The sequence below is a fragment of the Oryzias latipes genome, chromosome 1, assembly GCF_053564925.1.
Source record: "Oryzias latipes strain Hd-rR chromosome 1, Olatipes_Hd-rR_3.1".
NCBI lineage: Eukaryota > Metazoa > Chordata > Actinopteri > Beloniformes > Adrianichthyidae > Oryzias > Oryzias latipes.
This window is the reverse complement of record NC_136237.1, coordinates 15,944,925-15,972,324: the sequence shown is the minus strand read 5'-3', so window position 1 is coordinate 15,972,324 and position 27,400 is coordinate 15,944,925. Positions and strand designations below refer to the sequence as shown.

At 36.6% G+C, this 27,400-nt stretch overlaps 1 protein-coding gene across 1 annotated transcript; it reads right to left on the bottom strand.

Annotated features, from left to right (window-relative positions):
- Window positions 1–81: 81 nt before the first annotated feature.
- On the bottom strand, window positions 82–23,172 carry rac2 (Rac family small GTPase 2). The gene is made up of 7 exons (XM_023959004.2): window positions 23,027–23,172; window positions 15,239–15,310; window positions 11,562–11,679; window positions 11,134–11,196; window positions 4,087–4,246; window positions 2,617–2,750; window positions 82–575 (listed from the first exon to the last, which is right to left on the bottom strand). Exons 1-6 carry the CDS (start codon window positions 23,059–23,061, stop codon window positions 2,620–2,622), a joined length of 579 nt encoding a protein of 192 aa, XP_023814772.1. The 5' UTR covers window positions 23,062–23,172; the 3' UTR covers window positions 82–575; window positions 2,617–2,619.
- Between the last annotated feature and the right edge of the window lie 4,228 nt (window positions 23,173–27,400).

Below are 27,400 nucleotides of genomic sequence, written 5' to 3'. Positions count from 1 at the left end.
TCACTCTTTCCTGATGGAGTCATAAAACAAAAGGAAAAAGGTAGGGTTGCTTTAAGAAAGAGCACCAAGTGATCATGGATATTTTTATGTTATAGTATACAGTATTTTATTTCAACATTCCCACAAATAATAATATTTTTTGCATTTTAAGCAGGATTTTGTTGCATTCTCTCATGTAGCAAATAATTTGATTTTCTTTTCCTTGTTCAGCATAATTCAGCATAACATAAATTAATTAAAACACTGATTTAATGTGCCAGAAATTGTATTTCACAATGCTTTTCTTTATAAATCAATTTTTTTCTGGTCTGTTACTTTTGCTCCCGTTCTTTTGCAAACCAACAGATATAACAGAAACTTTCTAATTTTTGACATCATTTTTCAATGCTCACTCATAGCAGACCATTCAAAGCAAATTAATAAAGTTTTAAAGTAAATAAGAAAGCAAAGGCATAATATTTTAACAAGTGGACTCCTATTGAAACCTTCTAGTAGAGATGTTATAAAAGAGTTACATGTCATTTAAACTCAACATCCACAGTCCTCTTCTCACTCCTCTTTGGTACCGAATGAATCTAAAAAGAAGACCATAAAAGCAGGTTAGAACAGAGATCCATAAGGCCCACTAACTCCTTAAAGCCTGCATTTATTTTCAGCTAGGAGAAAATAAATTTATTATTAATTTATATTAAAATAAATTTCACTTATATTTTTTGCTTTCAAATAGATGCTAAGTGAAAGTTATTTTGCAGCTAAAGTGGTTTGCTGCATTTTTGCATCAATAGACGTCAAGGTGTTTATGTTAAGCTATGTTCACACTGCCCTCGGCAATGCACATTCAAGCCACCACTTCCAATAAAAACTCTATGTAAACCCATAAAATATGTGTTTAAGGCTCCGGCGTTTAAAACCTTTATGTTCATGCGTGGTTATGCAATTTTCTCTGACCATTTTTGGGCTCTATGCAGGGGCGGAGCTACAAGGAGGCAAGGAGAGGCAAAAAAAAAGAAAAAATGGACTCCCCCAATAACTCTCCAATTTCTGAGTCAATATTAGTATCATTTTGATAAGATTTAAAAAAATCACAAATTCAAGCTTTTTAAGCACTTATAAACATCAGCCAAAAAAATAAAAAATATAATTACAACTGCTCTATTAACTTAATAACGATAACAATTGTAAAACTGTTTCGAAGAGTGGCAAATGTGAACAGCACATCACAAATGAAAAAAAAAAAAAACTTAATTTAAAGTCTTCTGTTCTTCTCCCAACCGTCCATATGAAATGTTCTTACTCCCCCACTGGCTCTTCAAACAAATGTACGGCTATTGAACATGCATTAAAAGTTAACCCAGGTCCAACTTTGACCAATCAGGGACTCGGATTTGGCAGTGATTCACATAAGTGCCAACTGTTTGAAAACTTATCATGGAGGAGAAATTATTAATTGCTCAATTGTCCGGGCACAAGTCTTTCACATACAGGAATAGAGCTGTGAAAGAAAGCCTGAAGAAAGATTCACAAGATTTGCACCGTTTTGACATTTCACACTAAGCCTTTTCCAACTGTAGGTGGCCGACATGCGATAGAAAACAATAGCAAAAGAAGAAATTCCTCCCTGCTTGTCCAGTGTGAATGCCATGGGATAAACATGCGTTCAAGAATGTATGTTTAACATCCATCCATCCATCTTCTTCCGCTCATCCAGGACATCGCAGTCTAAACAAAGATTCCCAGACTACCCTCACCCCGGCCCCTTCTACCAGTTCCTCTTGGGGGGACCCAGAGGCATTCCCAGGCCAGCCAAGACACACAGTCTCTCCAGTCCAGGATGTCCTGGGTCTCCCCCGGGGCCCACACCCAGTGGGAAATTCCCGGAGCACCTCCCCGGGGAGGCATCCAAGAGGCTTTCGGACTAGATGCCCGAGCGACCTGAACTGGCTCCTCTCAATGTGGAGGAGAAGCAGCTTTACTCTTTGCGGGTGAAAAACCTTCTCACCCTATCTTTAAGAGAGCGCCCAGCCAACCTACGGAGGAAGCTCATCTCAGCTGCTTGTATTCGGAACCTTGCTCTTTCAGTCATTACCCATAGCTCATGACCATATGTGAGTACTGGAATGAAGATAGAAATCAAAGATTTAGCAATCATGACTCATCCCAGCCGCAAACCACCCCAATGCATGCTGGAGGTCCCGGCTCTGTGAAGCCAGCAGGACAACATCAAAGAGCAGAGCAAAGAGCAGAGAGGAAATCCTGTGGTTCCCAAACCAGACCCCCTCCGGCCCATGGCTGCGCCTATAAATTCTGTCCATAAAAACTATGAACAGAACTGCCGGAGTCCATCATGTACTGGGAACAGCTCCACAGTCAGAGACCCTTCCCCCACCTGAAGACAAAGGGACATGACTCTCTCATCCACCAGGGTTAACTCCAACCCCTCTCAAGGTACTGAGTTTCAGAGCCCAGACACGGAGGTGACCCCAACTATTTCTAGCCTGTAACCTCTCAACCTGAATCATTAAAATATCACTAGTCATCTCTCACAGTCAATGCATGTGTTTTATTTCTCCACCTTTTATTTCTCCTCCTGCCTCTCAGGGATAATGTTGCACTTACCATTTACAGCATTAAGCAATTTGCCTTCTTTACTTTGGCCGGCTGAGGGCAAAGCACAGCCCTGATGGCTTCATCAAACACAGTCTTCAGGCCACGCTGGGTCAGTGCTGAGCACTCCAGGTACTTCACTGCATCTGTGTCCATATGCAAACACACAGTAAACCTCAGAAAATTGTAACAAATTCTCTTAGAATAAACAAGACAAAAACAGGTAAAACATAGAAAAACCAAAATAAGTACATTTGATTGTTTTAGCAATTCTTTTTTGTTACTGCGCCTTTAAGCAAAAAATGTCACCCCCCCCCCCCCCTCCCACACACACACATACTAAAAAACTCACTACAATTTGCACATATTTAGTACCTGGTAAAATGCATTTTTGACACAGTGAATGACCCCTCCCTCAAAAATGATGAAATCACAGCAGGTGAAATTGTAAAAAATAAACAAATAAAGAATTGGGCCAAAATCTAATAAGGGGCCAAAAAAAAAAGAAATTGAACATTCAGTAATGAAACAAAACCAACATGTCAGCCATATCCAAACAAAGTTTTTATCATAGTATGGACACAGGTTCTACGGCTTGATGGCTACTACATGCCGAAGTTTGAACTTTGGTGATTTTCATATTTTTGCACATGTATGGGAAAGGACAAGCTTTGTTTGGGTGATCTTTACAAAATGTCACACACCAACGACCACCACCAAAGTTTCTTTGACCATGAGAAGCAGCTACAATCTTGAATTTTTAAACAAACCTACAATTTTAAACTCCTCCAATAGAATTTAATCTATCGCCTTTTAACTTTTTGAGCATTACTGGGAAGCTACTTGGGTAAAAAAAAGGTTGGATTTAGAAGTTGTAGATTTTGGACAGTGTAAGTGTGGCAAACTCACAAAAGTGGTGTTCGCCTGTTGCTCACACAGTTTTTACTGGAACATTATCACAAAAAATAATACATGAATCCTTGGCTCAAGCGGAACGAAATTATATGACATACAATGGAATGTGGGCGTGATTAACAAAACCCTCTGTTGCCAAGGAAATCCAAACATTTATTTTTGGCAATTCTTCAAAATTATTTTTAGACCTGTTCGTCACTACCTGGCTGCCATTTTGAAAAAAGTGGGGTTTAAAGTAGCAGTGGCAGAAGGGTAGAGTGAGGGGTGTGTAGCAGCCACTAAAGCCAATGAGGGCAGATCAGGAGGGGGTGGCTATTGCTTGCATACAACACCACTCAGGCTTTAATTCATTTTTTTAAGCTCCAAAGTAAAATCTAAATCAACATGAATTTGTCCCATAAAACATCAAATACGTATATATTAAAAGCTTTATATTTTTCTTCAAAAAGCACATTTTTAGTTACAGGGTTGAGTGTTATACATGTAAACATATTAAATCACAGATCAGATCACAAATATTTATTTAAAAAAAAAAACAGAGCTGAAACAATATTGAGTATAACTGACCAATCTCCTTAGCCAGAGCTAAGCCTTGTGGATAGGTGATTGGTGCCAGTTTTTTTTCCTTTAGCTTCTCAATCGTATCTTTCTCATCCCTCAGATCCAGCTTGGTGCCCACCAGGATGATTGGTGTGGAAGGGCAGTGGTGGCGAACCTCTGGGTACCACTGCAAATTAAGGACATGAAAAAACAAACATGGAACATTTTCCTAATTTTTCTTTATTTTTTATTTACAACTAAATGTAAGTCTGGTAATGGCGTGCTTAAACGTTAAAGACTGAAAGTAAATGTGTTTGAATTTTTTTAACTATTTGGACTTCCTCTCCTTTTCCAGATTTTTCCTGGCTAACAGTTTGTAGATTTTCTGCATTTAATTCTCTTAGCTAAATAAATAACTTTCAATGTATTTTACAGTATATTTAAAATACCAGAAGTCATATTTGAAAAGATGGTAGGATGTTATTTAGTTTATCAGAAGCCAAGGGAGAAAAACAAAGGTTAAATAACTATAGATTTAGCTACTGAAAAAAATCTGAGATAAGCTTTATTCTTTAACCACTAGCTTTTTTTTCTTACACATGAACTTCTACTCCTGCTCTTTTTGTTTAATTCTTTCCGGAAATATGTGGATTTTACTTTTCCAATGAAATGTAGATAATGATCCTGTACCAAACGGAAAAAAGCAAAAAAAAGTTGTCTTGACCATCATGAAAAAAGAATCAAAAGGGAGACACAAATTTAATTTAAATTGAGAGTTTAAACAATGGTCAAAGGTCAATAATTCATGTTGTGTGGCTACTTTAAACAGTGCACAACCTCTTTGTGTCTCAATTTCAGGAAATGTGTAAAGTAATTTACCGAGATTCAATCTGATTAGAGATAAAAAAAAACTCTAAACCTATACAAGTATATTTGCTTAATTTTAAATTAATCCAATTTCTGTTCCAGATTAGTTCTGTGCTGGATTATGGGGATTATTGCAACCCATCATAGGGTGGGGCGAATGCAACTCCTAGCAAAAAGTAACACACTTGCACTTCATTTTATTCAGTACACTAAAAAATGAGAATAGCAAATATGCAAAAGACCATCTACGAGTGGGAAGTATACTATCTAAATATAGTCAGGACCATAAATATTTGGACAGAGACACGTTCTTTCTCATTTTGTTTCTGTACATTACCACAGTGAATTTTACATAAAACAACTCAGATGCCATTGCAGTGCAGACTTTCAGCTTTTATTCCATGGGTTGAACAAAAAGATTGCATAAAAATCCTTTCATTTCATGGGATTGTAAGTAATTGGACAGATGACTTCCATGCTATTGCATGGGCAGGTGTGGCCAATTCCCTTGTTATGTCATTATGAGTGAAGCAGATAAAAGGCCTGAAGTTGATTAGAGGACTCGTGCTTGCATTTTGAAGATTTTGCTGACAACATGCGGTCAAAGGAGCTCTCCATGCAGGTGAAAGGAGCCATCATTAAGCTGAGAAAACAGAAATTGCTACAGTATTAGGAGTGGCAAAATCAACAGTGTGGTACATCCTGAGAAAGAAAGAAAGCACTGGTGAACTCAGAAACGCAAAAAGACCTGGACATCCACAGAAAACAATAGTGGTGGATGATGGCAGAATCATTTCCACTGTGAAGAGGAACCCGTTCACAACAGCCAACCAAGTGAACAACACTCTCCAGGAGATAGACGTATCAATATCTAAGTCTAGCATAAAAAGAAGACTGCATGAAAGAAGATTTAGAGGGTACACTGCAAGATGCAAACCACTCATAAGCCTCAAGAATAGGAAGGCTGGATTGGACTTTGCTAAAAAGCATCTAAAAAAGCCAGCACAGTTCTGGAAAAACATTCTTTGGATAGAATAAACCAGAATCAACCTCTACCAGAATGATGGCAAGAGAAAAGTATGGAGAAGGCGTGGAGAAGCTCATGATCCAAAGCACACTACATCATCAGTAAAACACTGTGGAGGCAGTGTGTTGGCCTGGACGTGCATGGCTGCTAGTGGCACTGGGACACTAGTGTTTATTGACGACGTGACACAGGACAGAAGCAGCCCAATGAAGTCTTTTTTTTTCCCTTTCCCTTTTTTCCCCCCTTCCTTCTCATCTATAGGCTTTAATCATCAAAATGACAAGACTGTATTACATTTTTTGTAATGATTTCATACATTAATACAAAATAATAGTCATTGGTTTTTGGTTATTTCATTTGGCTGAACAGATACATTTGTTTCAATCAAATATTAAGATGAGAGTTCACTAATAAATTTGGTTTTACATGTATCTGAATATTTCCTCAACAGAGAGAGTGCTTTAATGGCCTTGACACTCCACTACGATTCATTTTAAAGAGGAATCTCATTAGAAGAACCAGAAAAGCTTTTTGGGCCTTTGGACTTTCCACACTCTCACCACTCCGTCCGCCTCGTCACTTCCCATTTACTGATGGGGCTGCGGACATTCTCATCCCTAGGAATGTGGTTGACGGCGTTGGATTTATTGTCCATTAAAAAGATGACGATAAATAATCATTTCTGTAGTCAAGAGCAGGATGTGCACTCACAGCATAAGTTAGCTTGACAGCGAAAGATTGGCGCAGAACAGTAGTGCACTCCCGAATGAGGAAAGGGATGCAAATCAAACGGCAGACATTCAAATCTGACAAGCACTACAACAAAAATAAAAATACAATATTAATGGAAAATAAGCTCTCTTGCCTCATTATGTAAAATGAGGCAAGTGACTGCAGTTTTTTGAGTAAAGTAGTTTTACATTTCCCTCTTATTTTAATTTATTTATAAGGGTTTAAAAAAAAAATGTTTTTCCTTTTATTGGGTTTTTAACATATTTTCAAAACAGACAACACTAACAAATTACAAGAAAGAAAAAAATGAATAATGTAGATATGAAATAAAAAAGACAAAAAAAATAATTACATGTTACATGTTACATTACAGGTTACATGTGCAAAATATCTTGATCGGATCAGTGGTCGGATTAAAATTCAACCGTGTACATGGGCCTAGAAAAACTTTTTCCAATTAGAACGAATGTTCACATAGTCACACTATCGGTCGGAATAAATCATTTGGGCATGCGCAATAGTGTTGAAAATACCTGAAGAAGAAATGAGTCCCACTGTAAACAAAGTGAGCTGCCATATACATTTATGCAGCTGCTCGGTAATATACGAGATGATCTTCTTAATGTGCTTTTATTAATGTCATGAAGCGCCTGTTCCCTCATCACTTCAATTTTAATCCGTGTGGTCAGTGCTTTTTTTTTTGTGGAAGAAAGGAGCAGGAAGAAGGGTTAGGAGAAGGCTAACACGGGCTAACAACATTTAGCTTTTGACGAACATAAAGTCCATGTGGGAAATGCCGCAATCTGCATCTTGGCTGGACATAAATATGTGGGAATAAACATCAGCCTTTATTTTGTCGGGACACGACTGGAAACACAAATCCACGTGATTGTTTGAACGCTTTCTAAGGACTGAGCAGCCTTTTTGCTTTGTTTGAAAAGCTCACACACCACCCGAAAGCCGCTGTGTGAGCTGGCTGCCCAAGCTCTGCTCGGACACAAGGTTCTCCTGAGTCCGGCAGCCGCTAACCCAGAGCGGCGGGTCGGAAGCCTCCCCCTTGGAGTGCACATGCACCAAAGCACCACCGCCCTGCCTGCAAACACAAAGCTATAACTCTGGATGCTCTGCTCACAGGCACGGTTCACTCGCGCTCCAAAGCTTTCTCTTAAGCACCGCACCTTCTATGCGTGACGTAAAACCAGAGCAGTAGTGACACACGATCGGAATGAACTGTTTACATGCAACTCGATCAGATAAACAATCGGCATAACCCACCTATCTTGATCGGAAAGAAATTGTGATCCCAACAAGTCTGATTGGGGTAGAGTATTCCGAACGGCGTGTTTACATGACGCATTTTTCTTCCAATCAGGCATTCTTTCTGATTACTTTTGTCCATGTAAACGCAGCTAGTGTCAGAGAAACATCAGACCAAAAGTTTGACAGCTTAGAGCAACCCCAAAACATGTGCGACAAAGATGCTGGAGCCTGTCCACAGCGTATACTGTGGACAGGCTCACAGTATACGACAGGGAATATCTTACTCAGTCTGAGCCTTGTACCGTGGAGCCTGTGTATTATCTTAGACTGAATCAAACCATGCCTGGCACAGATTGAGGTTGTGTGTGTGGAGCCTAAAGCTAGATCCCATTGCTCTTCTGAAATATTTCTTCTGAGCTCCCTCAAGTGCTGCAAAGTGCTGTGGCCATTGAGGTGGCTCAGTTTATTATGCAAATGTGAGATTCCTCCTCTAGTCGCAGGGTCTTTCAAGAATAATGAATCGGTAACAGATTCCTCTGGGAGTTGTGGGTAATTTGGAGAGTTGTGCCTAACAAAAACTTTAGTGAGTATTAGGCAAGTTATATTTGTCTTTCAACTACTAGATCAAATGATGAAAACAAACCATCAATATAAAGATCTTTGAAAACACGCAGTCCACGATCATACCAGTCAGCAAAATTAACATTTTTCATTGAAGGAGAAAACAAATGTTTTTTAACAATAGGGCCTGACAATGGATTTGCCTGGAGACCAAAATGATGCACAATCTGTTTCCATATTTTGACTGTATGAGATACAACCAAATCCTTAATCTTTTTTAGTGATATTGTAGTTATGTCTGCAAAAAAAAAATGCCTTAGGGGAAGAAGGGTTGCAATGGTTCTGTACTATCTCCATCCAGTTTGGAAATTTCTCTGTGATCCAAAATGAGATATTTTTAAGTTTACAAGCCCAATAATAAAGCTGAAAATTTGGTAAGCCCATTCCTCCTGAGGATTTTGGTCTTTGTAGAAACTACCGTTTAATCCAAGAGACTTTCTTATTCCAAATGAATTCCAGTATTCTCTTGTCTAGTTTTTTGAAGAAACAATTGCTTAGGTGGAGAGGAATAGATTGAAACATAAAAAACATGTGGGCAGCACTGTCATTTTAATCACCCCCACACGATCGGCAAGAGAGAGTGGAAGAAAAGACCATCTCTCAAGGTCACTTGTGGTTTGTTCTGCTAGTTTGGCGAAATTTTGGTTGTAAAGTTTTTTTACCGATGAGGTAACTGTAACTCCCAAATATGCAAATTGGTATGAAATCATGAAGGGAATTCCAGATCTATTGACCCGGGTGTCATTAATTGGAAAAATTATACTTTTATTTATATTTATCTTATAGCCAAAGAATGCTAGTTTTCTCATTATGCTTGGAAAAGAAATGCTAGGATTTGAGATGTATAACAGCAGATCGTCAGCATAAAGTGAAACTTTATGTTCTCATTTAGCTCTTACAATGCCTGTATAGTCCTCTAAAGTGCGTAAAGAGATTGCAAGTGGCTCAATTGCAATAGGAAAAGGTAAAGGGGATAATGGGCAGCCCTGTCTTGTGGACCTGGCAAGTGGAAAGTACTCTGATCTGTAGCCATTCATTTGAATAGAGGCGACCAGAAAAGCATATAATAATTTAAACCAGGAGATGAAACTGTCTCCAAAACCACATTTTGAAAGGGCAAAGAAGAGGTAAGACCACTCCACCCTATCAAAGGCCTTCTCCGCATCCAATGAGATGAGTAATTCAGGTGTGGGCTTTTCACCTCTTGTAAAGATGATATTAAAGAGACAACAAAGGTTTTTAGATAGCTGTCTATTTTTAACTAAACCATTTTGATCGGCATGGATAAGTGTAGGTAGCACTGACTCTAATCTCTTACTTAAAATTTTTGCCAGAATTTTAGTATCAACATTTAAAGGGCTTATAGGTCTGTATGAGTACACAAATGTAGGATCATTGTCTTTTCTATGGATCACAGCAGCCGAATTAACTCTGAGGTGTTCAGAGACATACTGTCTGCGCAGATCCAGGTGAATGCAGCCAAACTGATTGGGCGGCGTTTTTATAATACAGATGGACAAGGACCCAAAACAAACAGCCAAAGCAACTCAGGAGTTTATTAAAGCAAAGAAGTGGAATATTCTTGAATGGCCAAGTCAGTCACCTGATCTTAACCCAATTGAGCATGCATTTCACTTGTTGGAGACTAAACTTCAGACAGAAAGGCCCACAAACAAACAGCAACTGAAAGCCGCTGCAGAAAACCCAGCATCTGGTGATGTCCATGAGTTCAATACTTCAGGCTGTCATTGCCAACAAAGGGTTTTCAACCAAATATTAGTAATGACCATTTTGTTTTCAGTTATTTTATTTGTCCAATTACTTACGAGCCCATGAAATGAAGGGATTGTGTTTAAAAAATGCTTTAGTTTTTCACACTTTTATGCAATCTTTATGTTCAACCAATGGAATGAAAGCTTAAAGTCTACACTTCAATGGCATCTGAGTTGTTTTATTTAAAATTCACTGTGGTAATATACAGAGACAAAATGAGAAAGAATGTGTCTCTGTCCAAATATTTACAGTCCTGACTGTACTTCTTCAGACTAAACTGGAACAGTTTAAGCTTAGATGGTGTAAAAAAAATAAACTTCAAGTATACTGCCTCAATTTTAGTAAAGACTAAATATGGATCTACTTCAAGTATGCCCTGAATTGGCCTAATTTGTAGTTAAGTAATACATTTTTTCACTTCATATAAGACACAATAACTTAATAACGTTTTAATGTGATAGATTGACTAATCTTTAGTTGAAACATCCTGAATGTAACACTTTTTAAATTAAAATATGCAAAATGTTCTATTGTAGAATAATGACAGACACTTTGTTTTAACATAGTGAACATTCAGTCAATTGGTCTATAAATTAGATAGAAAATAAAAGTGTTTTAAGAGATCCTTAGTTATTTCTGTGTATTATTCTATTTCAACACAATTTTTTATTTTTATTTTGGACACACCCTCCTGGTTGAAACACTTTTGTCCTTAATTATTTTTGTTTCATCCATGATCAGGTGGATGAAGTCAAGGTTTTACAAAAAAAAAGGGGGGGCTACTTGAGACTCACCTTAGCTCTGACATTTTCATAAGAGGCAGGGCTCACCAGAGAGAAACAGATCAGGAAAACATCCTGCATGGAGAGACAGAGAGATCTGAGTAGCTGCTGCAAATATTTTTGAGCCAAATTTGTTGTGATAGGCAGAAAACAAAAATAAAAAAAACCTTTAAATTCACTTCTTTAATTTTTAGGTTAAACTAAAATACTTGGATAAAAGTAAAAGCAGTAAACCTAAAAAGTTATTTTCTTGTTAATAACTATATTTAAAAAGTTTTCTTTTTTAAACAATTGTGAACTTTTTTTTTTAACTGTCCTCTGGAGACTAGGAACAAAATGTCTCTTTCACAGATTGGTTCAGATTCAACAGCCAGGGACAAAAAGAACAGTGCTTCCTTATGAAAAATGTGCATATGTGCATGTGTGGAATGAAAGTGTACCGTCTGTGGGTAGGACAATGGGCGGAGCCTGTCATAATCTTCCTGTCCTGCTGTATCCCACAGGCCCAGGTTTACAGGCTTGCTGTCCACCATCACATTAGCTGAGTAGTTGTCAAAGCTGTCAGAAGCACAGAAGATCAGCAATAAGTCAGGTGGTTGTTTGAATAATTAAATGGTTTATTCATTAGTGATAACAGATTGTCATTGCAACAAAAAGCCCCACTATGAGTCATTGGTCCTTTGGGATTTGATAAAAGACACCTCATGTTGCAGAAAACAAGATAATTAAAATTGTATGCATAAGTATGCATTGTAGGGCATAAGAAAGTCAATTATTTTATTACTCATTTATCACAAAACTTAAAAAACATTTAAACACTCAATCATGTTAAAATCGACAATTTATGGAACAATGTTAGGTTTCACAAGTTATCAGCTTTTTCCTGCATGTTTTCACTGAAAACGGGAACATCTTCACAATCTACAATTAACTAACACTGCCCTCTTGTGGTCAAAATAAATAACCAAAGTTTTGAAGCTCATGTATAAAATGAATGCGAAAACTAAAATTTGTGTTTCTTTCTTTACCTCCGAGCCCCTAAAGTACATAGAATTAAGAAATAACCTTTGATGCTGTTAGGGAAAATTCAGTGATTTTGATTTATCAGTTTGATTAATCATCAAACTGATCAATCAAACTGAGGCCCAAAATATTATTTTAGTTGAGAACAATATACTGTTTGGTGTCTTAAGAAGGCATCACAGCATCTATTTAGAAAATATACACTCAGATTTGTGTAGACTTATTAAGATTTCAGACTTACTTCAGTGTCACCTAAACACTTTTACAACTGCTTTTTAAAGTTTAAAAAAATTATATATATATATATATATATATATATATATATATATATATATATATATATATATATATATATATATATATATATATATTTTTTTTTTTTTTAACTAAAACGGAAGTATAATGATAAATAACTACATGCAAAGTCTGAAAAGGGCTTTGGACTAAGTTTGGCAACTTATTGAGTCTTTTTTTCACTTAGGTCCAAACTTAAACGTTTTCAATGTAATTGTTCAGGAATGCAAGAAATATACACAAACACTGAAAACAAGCAATTTTGTTCAAAATAAGTCTTATTAAGTTTTTTTCTTGAAATAAGAAATATAAATCAAATAATCTTGTTGAGTCCTTTACATCCATTTATTTAATTACTTTTTAATTGCTTTGAATTTTTAAATAGATTGAATATTTAAAATGTCTTGTGGAGATTCAGTGCTAAACTCAAGTTTAGCATTTGTTCTCACAGCTGTTTTCATAACCATGCTGTATTTAAAAACGTCTTTAAGCAGTCTATTTTAACCTAAGAGAAACATTATATATTCTTAAAAATATTTATATTTGCTGAAAATAACAACAAAAAACAGAACTGTAGTCAAAACAATTCCAGTCATGCAGATAAAATATTTTTATTGTGGTTTTGTGCTTTTCTTAAGGTTAAAATCTGATATTTGATTCTTTCAATTGTGCCACTGCAAAAAGGGTTATGCAAAAAGAACACAAATCCTACTAAAATCACTAGAAATTAGAAAAATTATCTTTCCATGCAGCAAATCATTTTTCCTTAAGAAATCTTAAGATATCAAAATCGAAAAAAAGGAGTTTTACACAGGCATTAAAAAAGGAAGTTTTAAGTAGAAAAAAGCAAACAGTGACATGTAATTACTTTTAATATAATGCTATGCAGCCTAACATATTTTGCTAGTTCGAAATAAATGTTTTGTATTTGTATTTTTTGAAATTCTATCTAACTGAAAACAGTGACAAAAAAAAAACAATAACTAGTGTAATAAGCAGAAATTACTCAATACTATTGTGATCTATTGTGAACAAAATGAGAATACAATCTTTGTACAAGTTGGCCCATCCTAATACATTTTCATAAAATCTACAACTAGCACTTATTCTTAAAACATAAATCAAAATTTCTGCTTCCAAATTAATGACAATGAATGCTAGTGTCTAACCTGTCAACCTTTACTGAAAAAATATAACCTCCTTTATTACCTCCTTAATTTAATTTGAGTGTTTTTGTACGGAGCCCCTGCCTGACATTAAAAAATAAAATATGTCTCGTTCCCAGAGATTAATGTCTTGTTCCCACAAATTAATATCTTGTTCGTACAAAATAATATTCCGTTCACACAAGATAACATTACGTTCCCTCGAAATGCTATTTCGTTCCCTCTAAATGATTAATTTGTGTGAACGAAATGAGCAAAAGCCGCTTTCAGCAGTAACTTCCGTGTCTCTGTGACCCACATTCATTCAAGAAAGGTAAAAGAAAAACAAGAATTATCAATTTATTACTGTCTCAATGAATATAAGAAAAATATCATAAGATTTATGATACCTAGGCTTGCGGCTTTGCCATACGATTCACCGGACATAGCTCCTACTAGCTCTGCCGTGGAGCTCTTTTGCTTGTCATGGCGGCATTTGGGCAGGTGGCTGGCCGGTAGACAGATAGCCAGCTGATATTGTAGTTTAGGATCGAATACGAATAATAATATTCAGGACTTGTCTTTTATTAACATACTCTTTAGCAGTCGCTTTAAGGTTAGGAGGCTACGTAAGGGTTAATGGCAGACGAAGTATGCATAATCACTTTTTAACGCACGGCGTGGAAGCCTGATGGCAGAGGACGGTTCAAAAAGTTATAATGCATTCTCCAAAGGCCATTAACCCGCTTATACCAAGGTCACTTACAAAACAAATAAATAGTAACCAGTTTTTAGTCCTTAATTCTTGTTATTTTTTTCCAATTTGGATCGCTTTTCTCACAAAAAGCAAACTAATTATTACGTGGTACCGCGCGGAAATAGTCAGCTTCGCAAGATATTAATTTGTGGGAACAAGAAATTAATCTGTGGGAACGAGACATATTTTAATTTTTTAATGTCAGGACATGGACTCCGTATTTTTGAGTGTTAAATCAAGTTTTTCAGTTGTCCCAAGTATAAAGCAAACTGATTTTGACTCATTTTCCTTAGATTTTCCATAAATCTAGATCCTAGCTCTTGATGAGACAAAAATTCGTGACTGTGATGATTTTGAAAAAAGTTTGGAAAGGTGAAGAGCAAAGATAAGTTAAAATAACTTAAAAGTAATGAAATATCTTGCAAAGATTCAAAACCATGTTTATAGAGATTCAAGTATCAAATAAAGTTTAGTCAAAGTATTGAAATGCCAAACTATATTTAATCTATAACAACGCTTGAAGAGTACGTTTGCAGTTGGATCAAAACAAAGGTTAAATAGGTTGTAATTCAGTAAGAATCCTGCCTTTTGTTTTCCATCATTTAAATTCTGAACAGGCGTGACTTCAAGACGTTTTGTGTTTTCCTTCCCCTGCATGTGGCAGCAAGTCTAAACTTGGCCCTAACAACACTATCAGACATCTAATGTGGCATGTGCTTAAGTTTTTTTCTTTTTTTCTCAGTGTACCAAGGACTATAATGGTGTTAAAATATGTAGCCTACATGTATATCCATCTATGTTGAAAATAATAATGTCTGGAGTCACTTGTGCTTTAACTAAACTTTCATTTTTCTTCTTTGCACATGTACGTGGATGTGTACTTGTGTCTTATACTCACACAGTAGGAATGTACTCCCCAGGGAAAGCATTGGTAGTGTAGCTGATGAGAAGACATGTTTTACCCACAGCTCTGAAATGCACAGACCAAAACACACATAGAGACACATCAGAGAGGAACAAAACAGCATCAGCACATCATTGTTGTCTGCAGTTTACACCACAGTTGTTCAATTTTATCAAGTTTTGTCAATCTATGAAGAAGCACACTGACTTCTGTAAAAGACATTCACAATTTCCAATTTAGTCCTCACAGGAAATGATTCAACATGTTCTCTGACCTAAATGAGCCACAGTCAAACTGTAACCTGCTAATGTTTTGTGCTGCCGCTGAACGGTCATCCACGCTGCATCTACAATTGCACGACATTTTAGGTTACCTTACTGCACACTCGTAAACCATTTTATTGCAAGAACACTGACTCTGACATAAAAACAAGTTTTAATTGCTATAATTCATTCATCTTCTTAACCGTTTTGTCCCTTTCGGGGTCACGGGGCTGCTGGAGCCTATCCCAGCCACCCATGGGTGAAGGCCGGGGACATCCTGGACAGGTCGCCAGTCTGTCGCAGTGCCACAAATCACACACCTATGCATACTCACATTCACACTTTCTTGCTGTGAGGCAAGAGCGCTAACCACTGCGTCACCGTGCAGCCCCTAATTTTTTAATAACATGTTAAAAATTGAGCTGAGTCTTTAAGTCTGCTTGGAGAGCAGGCTGAAAAACCGACTCACTGTAACTGCAAAATGAGCTGTTAGTTTCAACATACACAATGACGCTGCATTTATGTGGGGAAACCTGTTTCCAAACAGTTAGCAAGCATGTAAAACTCACTGCATAAAAGATTTTACAGAAAATGTATATTCTTCGGCATAATAACTCTGTTTAAATCCACAAAATAAAGTGTGTGCATTTTTCATTCACTCCTCAGTCGTTCCTCACTGATGTGGCCACAGCTGCCCTGGGGCAGACTGACAGTTCAGTCATGACATGTTGAGGGATCTTGTAAGTTTTTGCTCACAACAATGTTGGTTTAAGATGTAAAAATCTTGACATGAGTGTTCCTGAAAAAAGATCCTTATTAACGCCACTGTCTCATTTTGGATCCACATATTTTTAACCTGGTGGAACTGAAATATTAAGAATCAATTATCGACAAGGGAGCATGTAAACATTTAAAAAATGAATAACAATAGATGAGTTACTCTCACCATAAACCTTTTCCTGCCAAAAGTGTTTCTGAGATTTCATGGAGGCAGCCATTCTGAAATGAGCAGTGAAAGAAATCCCTTCTACTGCCCCTAGTGGAATGATTATGCACTACATGGTAGAAAACATGTAAGTTTGGGTCATGCTAATGAGATAGGGGGTCTCAGAAATGCTTTTATCAAAGATGATATGAATTTATTATGATGAGGTTAAGAGTGTTCTACAAATTTACTGCCATTTCTCATCAGCAAACTTTCATCAAAGTGTGTGGTAAATCAGCACTGCAGTTTCTTTCTGAAAGACTGGAAATTATTCGCATTTTAACCACAAAACTCCTTACATCCTAATGGAAGGTTCTCAATTAATTAATTAATTTCATGTGAGATTACACTTTTTTCTATATTATGGTGAAATTTGTCACTTGTTAACCAGTTTGATTAAAAAGGTCAAGTTCTCCTAAACTTGTTGACTTTATTGCTTAAGATCCTCTCTACAGCAAGACGCAGGACCATCCCTTATTACCATATAAGTCATGTTTTTTATTCTTTCCATAGTTTGCCGGGGGTCAGATTCATATGCAGGTCGAATGTATTTGTGATTTTTCAACTAGTAAACAGCAACAACCGCTAGATGTTACCGTATTTGTGTATGAGTGTTTGCTACTGACAGCAATACAGAAAAAGAAAAAGAAGCACTGCTCAACCTTACGCCAGGCTTGGCCGAATTGTTTCAAAGCGACACAGAGGATGAGGGATTCAATGGATTTAGTTATTTAAAGTGATATAAAGAGTGTAGTTGACTTGTTAGCATGTTATTTACAGCATGGTTATTGTAATAATTGTTTATATGTTGTGCTAATATACATTTTGTTGATGATTCATGAAGCTAAATAAGCATCATTGTGTTATTGTAGTAAAGCGTGCATGTATTCAGCCTATTATTATATATTCCATTATTGTGATTTACCTTTCAAGATGAAATGGGCGTTCTTGTTTTTATTTTGTTATAAAACATGTGAAAGTGCAACTGATACTCAAGAGTAACTTATATACGATTTTTTCTTTTTAATAATTCATTTTTTTGCTGCTGTGACTTTTACTCAGGAGCAATTTATAGTCCCACAGACAGGTTGGTTAATATTGTTGATAGCAAATTAATGCTTTATTTGATTTTACTGCGTATGTCCACAGTTTTTCACTTATTTTAATTGTTCAATTATTAAACTTTTTTTTTTTTTTGCTATTTAAAGATTTATACAGAAATTCTGACTGTGCGTTTTTGTCATTAAAAAAACCTGCACTGCTCTGTTGGTTGACTTTTTAAATTATCTGTCGTTACAATTTTTTTCCAATCAGAGTTTTTGTGACAAACCTGGCAACTCAAAAAGGACTGTATTAAAAACAAAGAATACATGCTTTACTTCAGGTTTTGTTATGAAAGGTCAGAATCCTGTGGTTGATGTCTATGGAGTCCTATACTGTTCATAATTAAATAAATAAATATTTAATTAAATAAATAAATATAACCTCATGCAAATACACAATCAACCAATAAATCTCTCATAAATATATAAAAAGATCCTGAAATTGTGAAAAACCTGCAAACAGATTTTAAATTAGCCATTATATCATTCAATATATTTCATTTTGCTTTAAAAACCATTATTTTAAAACAGCATTTTAAAATATTCATTTTAATCATGTGGAATATTATTATAATTCTACGCCTTTTTTCAGAACCTTGGATTTCAAAATCAATATTTTGCAAAGTAGCTTTGTTTTTATTTCATGTTGCTGTTTTTCACAATGGCGTATTTATTTCATGATGAGCTTTTTCAGGAGAATGTGTCTGTCTGTCAATCAAACTAGACAAGGCGGAGACACTTTTGTGATTGGCTACTCCTTAACTCAGACATGAGCAGCAGCACCCTGACTACATCGATCGAAGATGCGTCACCAAACTTGACGGCGCAATGCACTCTCCTCAACACTAGGGGGAGTATGCACCTCAACACATCCACAGTGTTACACGAAATTGGGCAGTTTTGGTTCTACATTTGAGGACAAAAGTGGCTTTGGGCGAGTGTGCATAATTCGGGTGATTTTGTGGTCGGTTCTGCAATTTTCATCTTCTCATGAACATCTAGTAGTAGTCTAAGTTAGGCTGGGTGGTTGTTGGAGTTCCACAAAACTTCTATGAACTGGAGTTCCATGAACGCAACATGCAGCGTGTGGGATGGGCTACCAGCTAATGTTTTTAGCCTTATAGCCACATGGAGCGGTTGCCTGTGCTTATCTCAGTAACAATGCATGGATGCACAATGTACATGGAGTGTTAAAAGATTAGGTTTATTTATTTTGAATAGTTTCACAGGATTACAATGTTTCCATGTTTGAGTTCATGAGATCATCCCAGAGAGAGTCTATGCTTCAGCTCCTGCAGTCACTCCAACTACGTCTTTAAATTACGTGTAAATCAGAGCGCCCAGGCAGCGCGAGAGTGTATGTGTAAGCGCAAGTTAAGGGTCTGTTGCCCAGTCCCCCGGAAAAGTAATAGTAAAAAAAGGTATCCTCCAAAGTACAGAGCCTGATTATGGAGTAAGCCCTGGCTGTAGAATTGCTCAATCAATCCTGGATCTCCGCTGCGTTTTCCGACCACGGTCAGAAACGTCATCCCAGGAAAGGTTCAACATATTCCCGGGAGCGAAAAATAAAATCAGAGGACCTGATTATAATCATTGTCTCAGTGAAAATAGAAAAATATAAGGTTCAGGAGGCCTGAGCAGGCTTGTCCCGCTTTGCGCAGCTCGCCTCCCGCGAGCCAACACACAGTGTGAGGCAGAGGCACGATGTGAGCTATGAGTGAATGGCGTAAGAATGAGGAGTGTTTCAACGGGGGACTTATAGACGTGGACGACCGGAGCTCCTATGTGGTTTGGTCCACACAAACCCTCAAACTACAAAAACAGAGTTGTCTATGTTTGGTGCAGCAGACAGATTGTTTGTCTCTATTTGATCTATAATGTCAGCAAAGCCGCGCGGATATCGCTGAAATATGTCATCTCTCTGACTGGTACACCGCTAAGCGGGTATCGAGGAATAAGAGTCGATTTCCATGGATGAGCCAATAATCGTTTAGACCCCGCCCACTTTCACTGATTGACAGATAGACTCATTCTCCTGAAAAAGCTCTTCATGAAATAAATAAGCCATTCTGAAAAACACCAACATGAAATAAAAACAAAGCTATTTTGGAAAATATTGATTTTGAAATATGAGCTTCTGAAAAAAGACAGAATTATAATAATATTCCACATGATTAAAAATGAATATTTTAAAATGCTGTTTTAAAATAATGAACAGGTTTTTAAAGCAAAATGAAATATATTGCATAATATAATGGCTAATTTAAAATTAGTGTGCAGGTTTTTCACAATTTCATGATCTTTTTATATATTTATGAGAGATTTATTGGTTGATTGTGTATTTGCATGAGGCCATATTTATTTATTTAATTAAATATTTATTTATTTAATTATGAACAGTATAGGACTCCATAGATGTCAGAGTAAACTAATCAGAGTAAATGTGTCCCTGATTAAAATTCACAAGACTCAAGCAGTTTAGAAAACCCTTTTAAAATAAAGAATATTGCAATGGTGGAGTCCAAGTTGATATTTTTGCATATAAAAAAACTAGCAAAGCGAACAAAGCATAGCATTATTTGTAGAAAGCATTCAGGAAAATTCTTTTTTTATTCGAACTAATGTTCATAACACCAGCTCATGATTAGTAAACACATAAACAAATTAAAATGAATCATAAAGCATTAAAAATTGTGAACATAATTATGATAATATTATTTTATGTAGTGTATTTTTATTTAACTCACAAACATAAACTTGTGAGAAAAAAGAAGCAATATATTAAAAAGACAAGTTTGTTGAGTAATTATGACATAGAACTTAAAGAAGTCTTTGAGTAAGTCATCATTTTAACAGTACAGTTAGAAGGCTTAGTAGTGTTGTCAGTGACTCATACCAACCAGGAACTGTCAGTATGTGCGAGTAAAATGTATTTTATCTTTGTGAAGGCCAGATTGCTTCTGATCACAAGGTAATTTAAGGCTTGATTTTATATTCATGGTGCGAATAAATGTATCAAGATGCAAAGCACAAACTGAGGCTGAGACTTTAAATAAAACATCTTATAATGTCTGCAAATGCTCTTTGAAATATAGAAGTGCAGGTGCACGTTTGTTTTGTGGTACCTTGAGTCATAAAGGAACTGACATTTTTCAGAAGGCTCAGTTAAAAGAGGAATCAGCTAAACTAAGCGTAAAGAAAGACTTTACTGACAAAAATGTTCCTTTGTTTTGAGTCTTTTGTTCCATCAGCTGCTGCTGTATGTCACATTCCTACATTACCTGGTTTTAGTATGGCAAACATGCTAGAAGATTCTAAATTTGCTTTGTTTAGCTTTGCCACTTTTTGTGCTCAAACGTTTCCCTGGTCCTACCCTCTAAGAGCATCTCTGCTTTTTGATATTTTACAAAGTTTCTTTTTTGCTTGTTTGATACATTCTAAAATTCCTTCCCCATTCAGGCTAAATCTATAAAAAGCCTCATCTGAATAGTTGCAGTAGAATTGTGGTATTGAGCTCCTATACGTTATCCATAACTTCAACAGAGTTACACATAGTTTTTCATAATGACTGTTTTAAATGTACACCATCCCTAAGCCAAAAAGTACAGCTAAATTATATTTTATTAAATAAACTTGAGTATAATTCTACGTTCACACCGCCCTCAGCATTGCGTGTTCAAGCTGTCACTTCCAATAAAAAGTCTTAGTAGAGACTAAGTATACTTGCAATGCACTCAAATAGACTACTTTTTACTAGGAAATAGTTTTCTTGTTAAAATAAATACATATAAATAAATAAACTCTGAAAAAGTGATGTTTGGAGGCTGATTAAATATCTTTGTTTTTTTTTTTTTTCTTTTGCCCCACTGTTTACTCCCTTTAGTCATAGTTATACATACAAATTTTCTAGCTAGTGAACTAGTGAAAGAAAATTGTCAATATACATCTGCTAATATCATAGCATAGAAATTCATTGTTTTTTGATCCCACATTTTTTTACTTGAAAGTATAAAGGCGTAATATAAAAAAATCTGTGATGTTGTTTATTAATTTATTGTTTTTGATTTTTACATTTTTTATGTTATTTCTCAGAAAGAAAAACTGCATATCATTATCTACTCAGTGATGTCCCATAATCTACCATTTCTGATTTCTCATTGTTTCATTTTTTAACACTTCATTTTGTTTTCTGGAAATTAATTTTGTTTTCTGAAAATATTTTTTTACATTTTGGTTTCTGGAATTTTATTTTGTTTTCTAAAATGTAATGTTGTTTTTTTTATTTTTGTTTTGCTTTTTTAATTGTTTTTGTGATCTTTGAAATGTTTTTGCATAGAGTGATTTGTTGGTGTAATTTACACTTCAGGGCTACCATACTTTTCACCACGTGACGTATGATTTTTTTTTAAACACATACTTCAGATTGAAAGCAGTAAACTATATATTATCAATTTGTGCATGTATTATATCTGATTCTTCTGTGGTTAGGGTTTCCTTGGCTTGAAATGTCTACTTTAGCCTGTTAAAAATACATTCAGAAAGACAATACAGAACAATAGAGAGCTGGGTAGAAAACTTCCTTATGAACAACTTCCTCCTTCTATACTTTAACCCACACCACACAAATGGCACATTTCTACACATTTTAAGCTGTTTCTAAATAGTTTACTACCACTTATGTGGAATGAAATGGCTTAAACAAAACTGCTATGCCTATTTTTTTATTCCAAACATCGAATTTTGTGTGTGCCCACAAACTGTTCCCCCTTCTGCCTCATTTTAAAATCAGACATGCAACAGGAAGTTAAACACGGAGCGAAATGCCGTTACAGCATCAATGTGCTGCCGCCTCAGATAGTTTAACATTTTACCAATTTGCTGTTGTAATGCGTATTACTGTGCCTTTAGGGGATAAAATAGTGTCTAATTCCAAACCAGTGAAGTTTTATGTTTAAACATAAAAGAATATCTTAACCTTTGTATAAATTCACTTCATATTGTAATTACTAAGAGTGTAATGTAGGTAATTCAAGCTTTTAATTTTCTATTTTTGAGTTTTGAGCACTTCTCAGAAAAGGGTGCTATGGTTTGCCATGACAGGATTTTGCTGCATGTTGTGACCTGCACAGCTCATCCAGGACTCTCTGCATATCAGTGCTGTCAAAAACCCCAGTAAAAATCTACATGTTACACTGGATACTCAGTGAGCCTTTAATGGTAAAAATACCGTGACAGAAACATTTTTGACGAAACACCAAATCACACTGCCTCATCTTAGCGGAAGTTGATCTAACCCCTCTCCGTGCCTGACAGGCTTCAGTTATAAACTCTGAGTTTACAATCGATTTTAGCTAAACCAACCTAAAATGGGTAAACTCTGTATGCAAGCTGATGTTGTGACATGAAAAGTTGCCAAAAAAAAACGACATACCCATCTCCAACGACCACGCATTTGATAGCTTGCATCTTGTTACGCTTCGCCTGTGCTCTGTACTATGATAGAAACAGACACGAAGAGGAAGGTTAAAAGCTCAGATGAGCATGCAACTACAGGAAGCGGTTGCACACCTCCCTCCTTCCCCTTCAATTGCCACCTCTTTCTCTGCCTCCATCTCCCCTTCTTTACTTTTGCACACATCCCTTCCTGGATGTTTTGTTTTTTAATATTTGTCTTTCTTAATATATTAAGACTAACAAATAATATTATATTATTTGTCTTTCAGGAGCAGAAATAAAAACTGAAAACATGTACAAAGGCTAAACATGTTGATTTAAATATTTAGCAAAAAACCTCTTCCACACCAGTAACTAAGTGTAAGATTAACAAAAATAAGAGAAAGAAAGTATAGGAATAATTCTGATGAAAAAAAAAACTTGTCTGATAACTTTTCTTGATTCATATAGGAACACTTAACTACAGAAATCCCCTTTGATCAACATAGTTTAACCCTGTAAAGTCCACTAAATCAAATAATTGGCAGAAATGTGTTGTCTTTCTTTTTTTTTTTTTTACTTTTTTTTTTTTTTATTAAGATCTTTTCAAAACATTTGATTAATTCCACAAGAAAATGTTCCAATATAATTTCTATGAGATATACACTCACCAGCCATTTTATTAGGGACACACTTTTGCCTTCAGAACTGCCTTAATCCTTTGTGGCATAGATTCAACAAGGCACTGGAAACATTCCTCAGAAAGTTTGGCCCTTATTGACATGAGAGCATCACGTAGTTGCTGCAGTTTTGTCAGCTGTACATCCATCCCATTCCGCCACATCCCAAAGGTGCTCTTTTGGGTTGAGATCTGGTGACAGTGGAGGCAATTTGAGAACAGTAAAGTGAACTCATTAGTTGCGGTTACAAGGACAAAAGTAATCGGAATAAACGCCTGATTAGAATACAAATACGTCATGTAAACACACCGTTCAGAATACTCTGCCCCCATTCGTATTCAGATTCAGATCAAATTTCCATCTGATTGAGATAGGTGCGTTATGCAGACTGTTGATCTGATCGTGGTGCATGTAAACAATTTATTCGATTGTGGGTCACAACTACTCTGGCTTATCATGGGTAAATGGTGTGGCGCTCCAGAGGAGGCTTTGGAGCGCGAACAGGACCTGCCGGCTGCTCCGCACGAGCAAATCACGTCTCTGAGCAGAGCAGCTAGACTCGGAGCTTCCTGTTTGCGAGCAGGGGAAGGGTGCTTTGTCACGGTGTGCACTCCGGAGGAGGCTGGACCGCAGTCCGTCTGGTTGCTCTGCGTGAGCTGGATTCAGGAGAACCATGTCTCCTGGGAGAACTGTGTCTCCAAGCAGAGGAGCGGCTTTGGGACGGTGTTTGAGCTGGCGGAGGCAGCTTTTGAATGCAGAAATGCCGCTCCACACTGTCCTGAGAAACCGTGTAAACAATCATGTGAATTTGTGTGACCAACTGTGTCCAGAAAAAATAAAGGCTGATGTTATTCCCACAAATCTACCTGCAGCCAAGATGCACAGTGCGGCATTGACACATGGATTTTAAGTACATCCAAAGCTAAATGTTGTTGGCACCTATTAGTCTAATCCTAACCCGTTCATCCAAGAATAAAGCACTGACTGCACAGATTTAGAAAATTATGAGTGAACAGGCACTTATAACAGGCACTTCTAACAGGCAATTATAATCATAACAATATTAAAAGCCTGTTTAGAAGATCAACTCGCTCTATGCTGCAACTTTGTTTGTTTACAATGGAACTCGCTATTTCTTCTTCTACAGCCGTTTCCGGTATTTTAGATAGTTCTGCGCAGGCCAAAAGGATTTATTCCGAACGAGAGTGTGGTGTGCGTAAATGTGTGATATAATCGGAGAAAATTTTTCTGGGCCCATGTAATCTGATCTTTGATCCAATCAATACGGTGGCCGAGAGGTGCAAGACACGCTTACATTTAAGATACAGCAACAGCAAATCCCAGTACAAATGAACAAATCACGAAACACAACAGCAAATCACGAAACACAACAGCAAATACTGAAACACAACTGCAAATCACGAAACACAACAGCAAATCACGAAATACAACAGACCGTTTACCTCGCCTTTGCTCCTGCTCCTACACCTGGCTGTGGATCCTGCCTCTGGCTCATCTCTGGCTCGTCTCTGCTCTGTACCTGACCGAGTACCTCGTCTCTGCTCCTGCTCCTACACCTGGCTGTGGTTCCTGTCTCCGGCTCGACTCGCGCCTTTGACTGTCCCCACAACCACGGCTGGATGAAGCTCGTCTGCTGGACTTTTATATATGTAGTTGTAGATTTAGATAAGTTAATTCTTCTCTAAGATTTCTGGTAAATCGCCTGTCCGTCCTGGGGGAGGATCCCTCCTTCATGTGGGCACCCCTGAGGTTTCTTCGTTTTTTCCGGAATCCGGTTTTTTTGGGAGTTTTTCCTTACCGCGAAGGGGGGTCTAAGGGCAGGGATGCCAGTATAGCTTAGTCAGTTTGTTAGTTCATTTTAGTATTTTTCTATTGAACTCTTTGTATTCGTGATCCTTTTGATTTCATGTTTTACTTCGAAGCCCATCGAGACGACTGTTGTTGTGATTTTGGGCTATACAAATAAAATTGAATTGAATTGAATTGAACAGCAAATACTGAAACACAACAGAAAATCACGAAACACAACTGCAAATAATGAAACACAACAGCAAATACTGAAACACAACCGCAAACCACGAAACACAACAGCAAATCACGCAACACAACAGCAAATACTGAAACACAACAGCAAATCACGAAACACAACTGCAAATCATGAAACACAACAGCAAATGCTGAAACACAACAGCAAATCATGAAACCTACGGTGGCCGGGAGGTGCAAGACACATTTATATTTAGGACACAACCAACAATAAATCCCAAACTAATAAATCACAAAGCACTGATAACAATCTCGGAACAAATGAACAAATACTGAAACACAACAGCAAACCACGGAACAAATGACAGAGTCCTGAAACACAGAAGCAATTTTGGGTGAAAACTAACAAAAACTGAATTACAAAAACAATCTCGATACAAATGAACAAATCCAGAAACACAACAAGGAAAGCGGAGAAACGGCGTCTAACTGAAACGGAACGTCCTGAATCCCGGAAATGACGTAATATAAAACTAATTGTGTATTATTTTTTACATTTCATTATTACTGTCTTTTTTATGTGGACATTTTCAATACATGAGACAGTCCAAAAGCATTTCTTCAATTGTATTACTACAATAAAAATTACAACAACGTTTAACAAGGTAAAGTTTTTGCTTTTCCGGTATTAAGGGTATTCCCTCTCCGTTAAGACCACTCTAGCAAGAATGTTTCAGGACTGTTTCATGTATTTAAAATGTCCACATTAAGAAAACAGTAATTAATAACATTTAAAAAATCATACACAATTATTATATAATTGTTTTATATAACGTCCATTTCTGTTAGAAGCCATGTCACTGCTTTCATTGTTGTGTTTCTGGTTTTGGTCATTTATAACAGGGTTATTTTTTTGTAATTCGGTATTTGTTTCAGGACTGTAATTTTCATGATTTGCTGTTGTGTTTCATGATTTGCTGTTGTGTTTTATGATTTGATGTTGTGTTTCAGTATTTGCTGTTGTGTTTCGTGATTTGCTGTTGTGTTTCGTGATTTGCTGTTGTGTTTCATGATTTCCTGTTGTGTTTCCGTATTTGCTGTTGTGTTTCATGATTTGCTGTTGTGTTTCATGATTTGCTGTTGTGTTTCATGATCTGCTGTTGTGTTTCAGTATTTGCTGTTGTGTTTCATGATTTGCTGTTGTGTTTCTGTATTTGCTGTTGTGTTTCAGTATTTGATGTTGTGTTTCGTGATTTGCAGTTGTGTTTCGTGATTTGCAGTTGTGTTTCGTGATTTGCTGTTGTGTTTCGTGATTTGCTGTTTTGTTTCATGATTTGTTGTTGTGTTTCGTGATTTGCTGTTGTGTTTCAGTATTTGCTGTTTTGTTTCGTGATTTGCTGTTGTGTTTCATGATTTGCTGTTGTGTTTCCGTATTTGCTGATGTGTTTCATTATATGATGTTGTGTTTCCGTATTTGCTGATGTGTTTCATGATTTGATGTTGTGTTTCAGTATTTGCTGTTGTGTTTTGTGATTTGCAGTTGTGTTTCGTGATTCGCTGTTGTGTTTCATGATTTGTTGTTGTGTTTCAGTATTTGCTGTTGTGTTTCGTGATTTGTTCATTTGTACTGGGATTTGCTGTTGCTGTATCTTACATGCAAGCGTGTCTTGCACCTCTCGGCCACC

Excerpts from the sequence above, each read along its gene's own strand:
- rac2 (XM_023959004.2), bottom strand. The coding sequence starts at position 23,061 with ATGCAAGCTATCAAATGCGTGGTCGTTGGAGATGG. Across the intron at positions 11,680-15,238 it reads GGGGAGTACATTCCTACTGT|CTTTGACAACTACTCAGCTA; the intron begins GTGAGTATAAGA and ends TGCTTCTGACAG. Across the intron at positions 2,751-4,086 it reads AGCTCTGGCTAAGGAGATTG|ATGCAGTGAAGTACCTGGAG; the intron begins GTCAGTTATACT and ends ATATGGACACAG.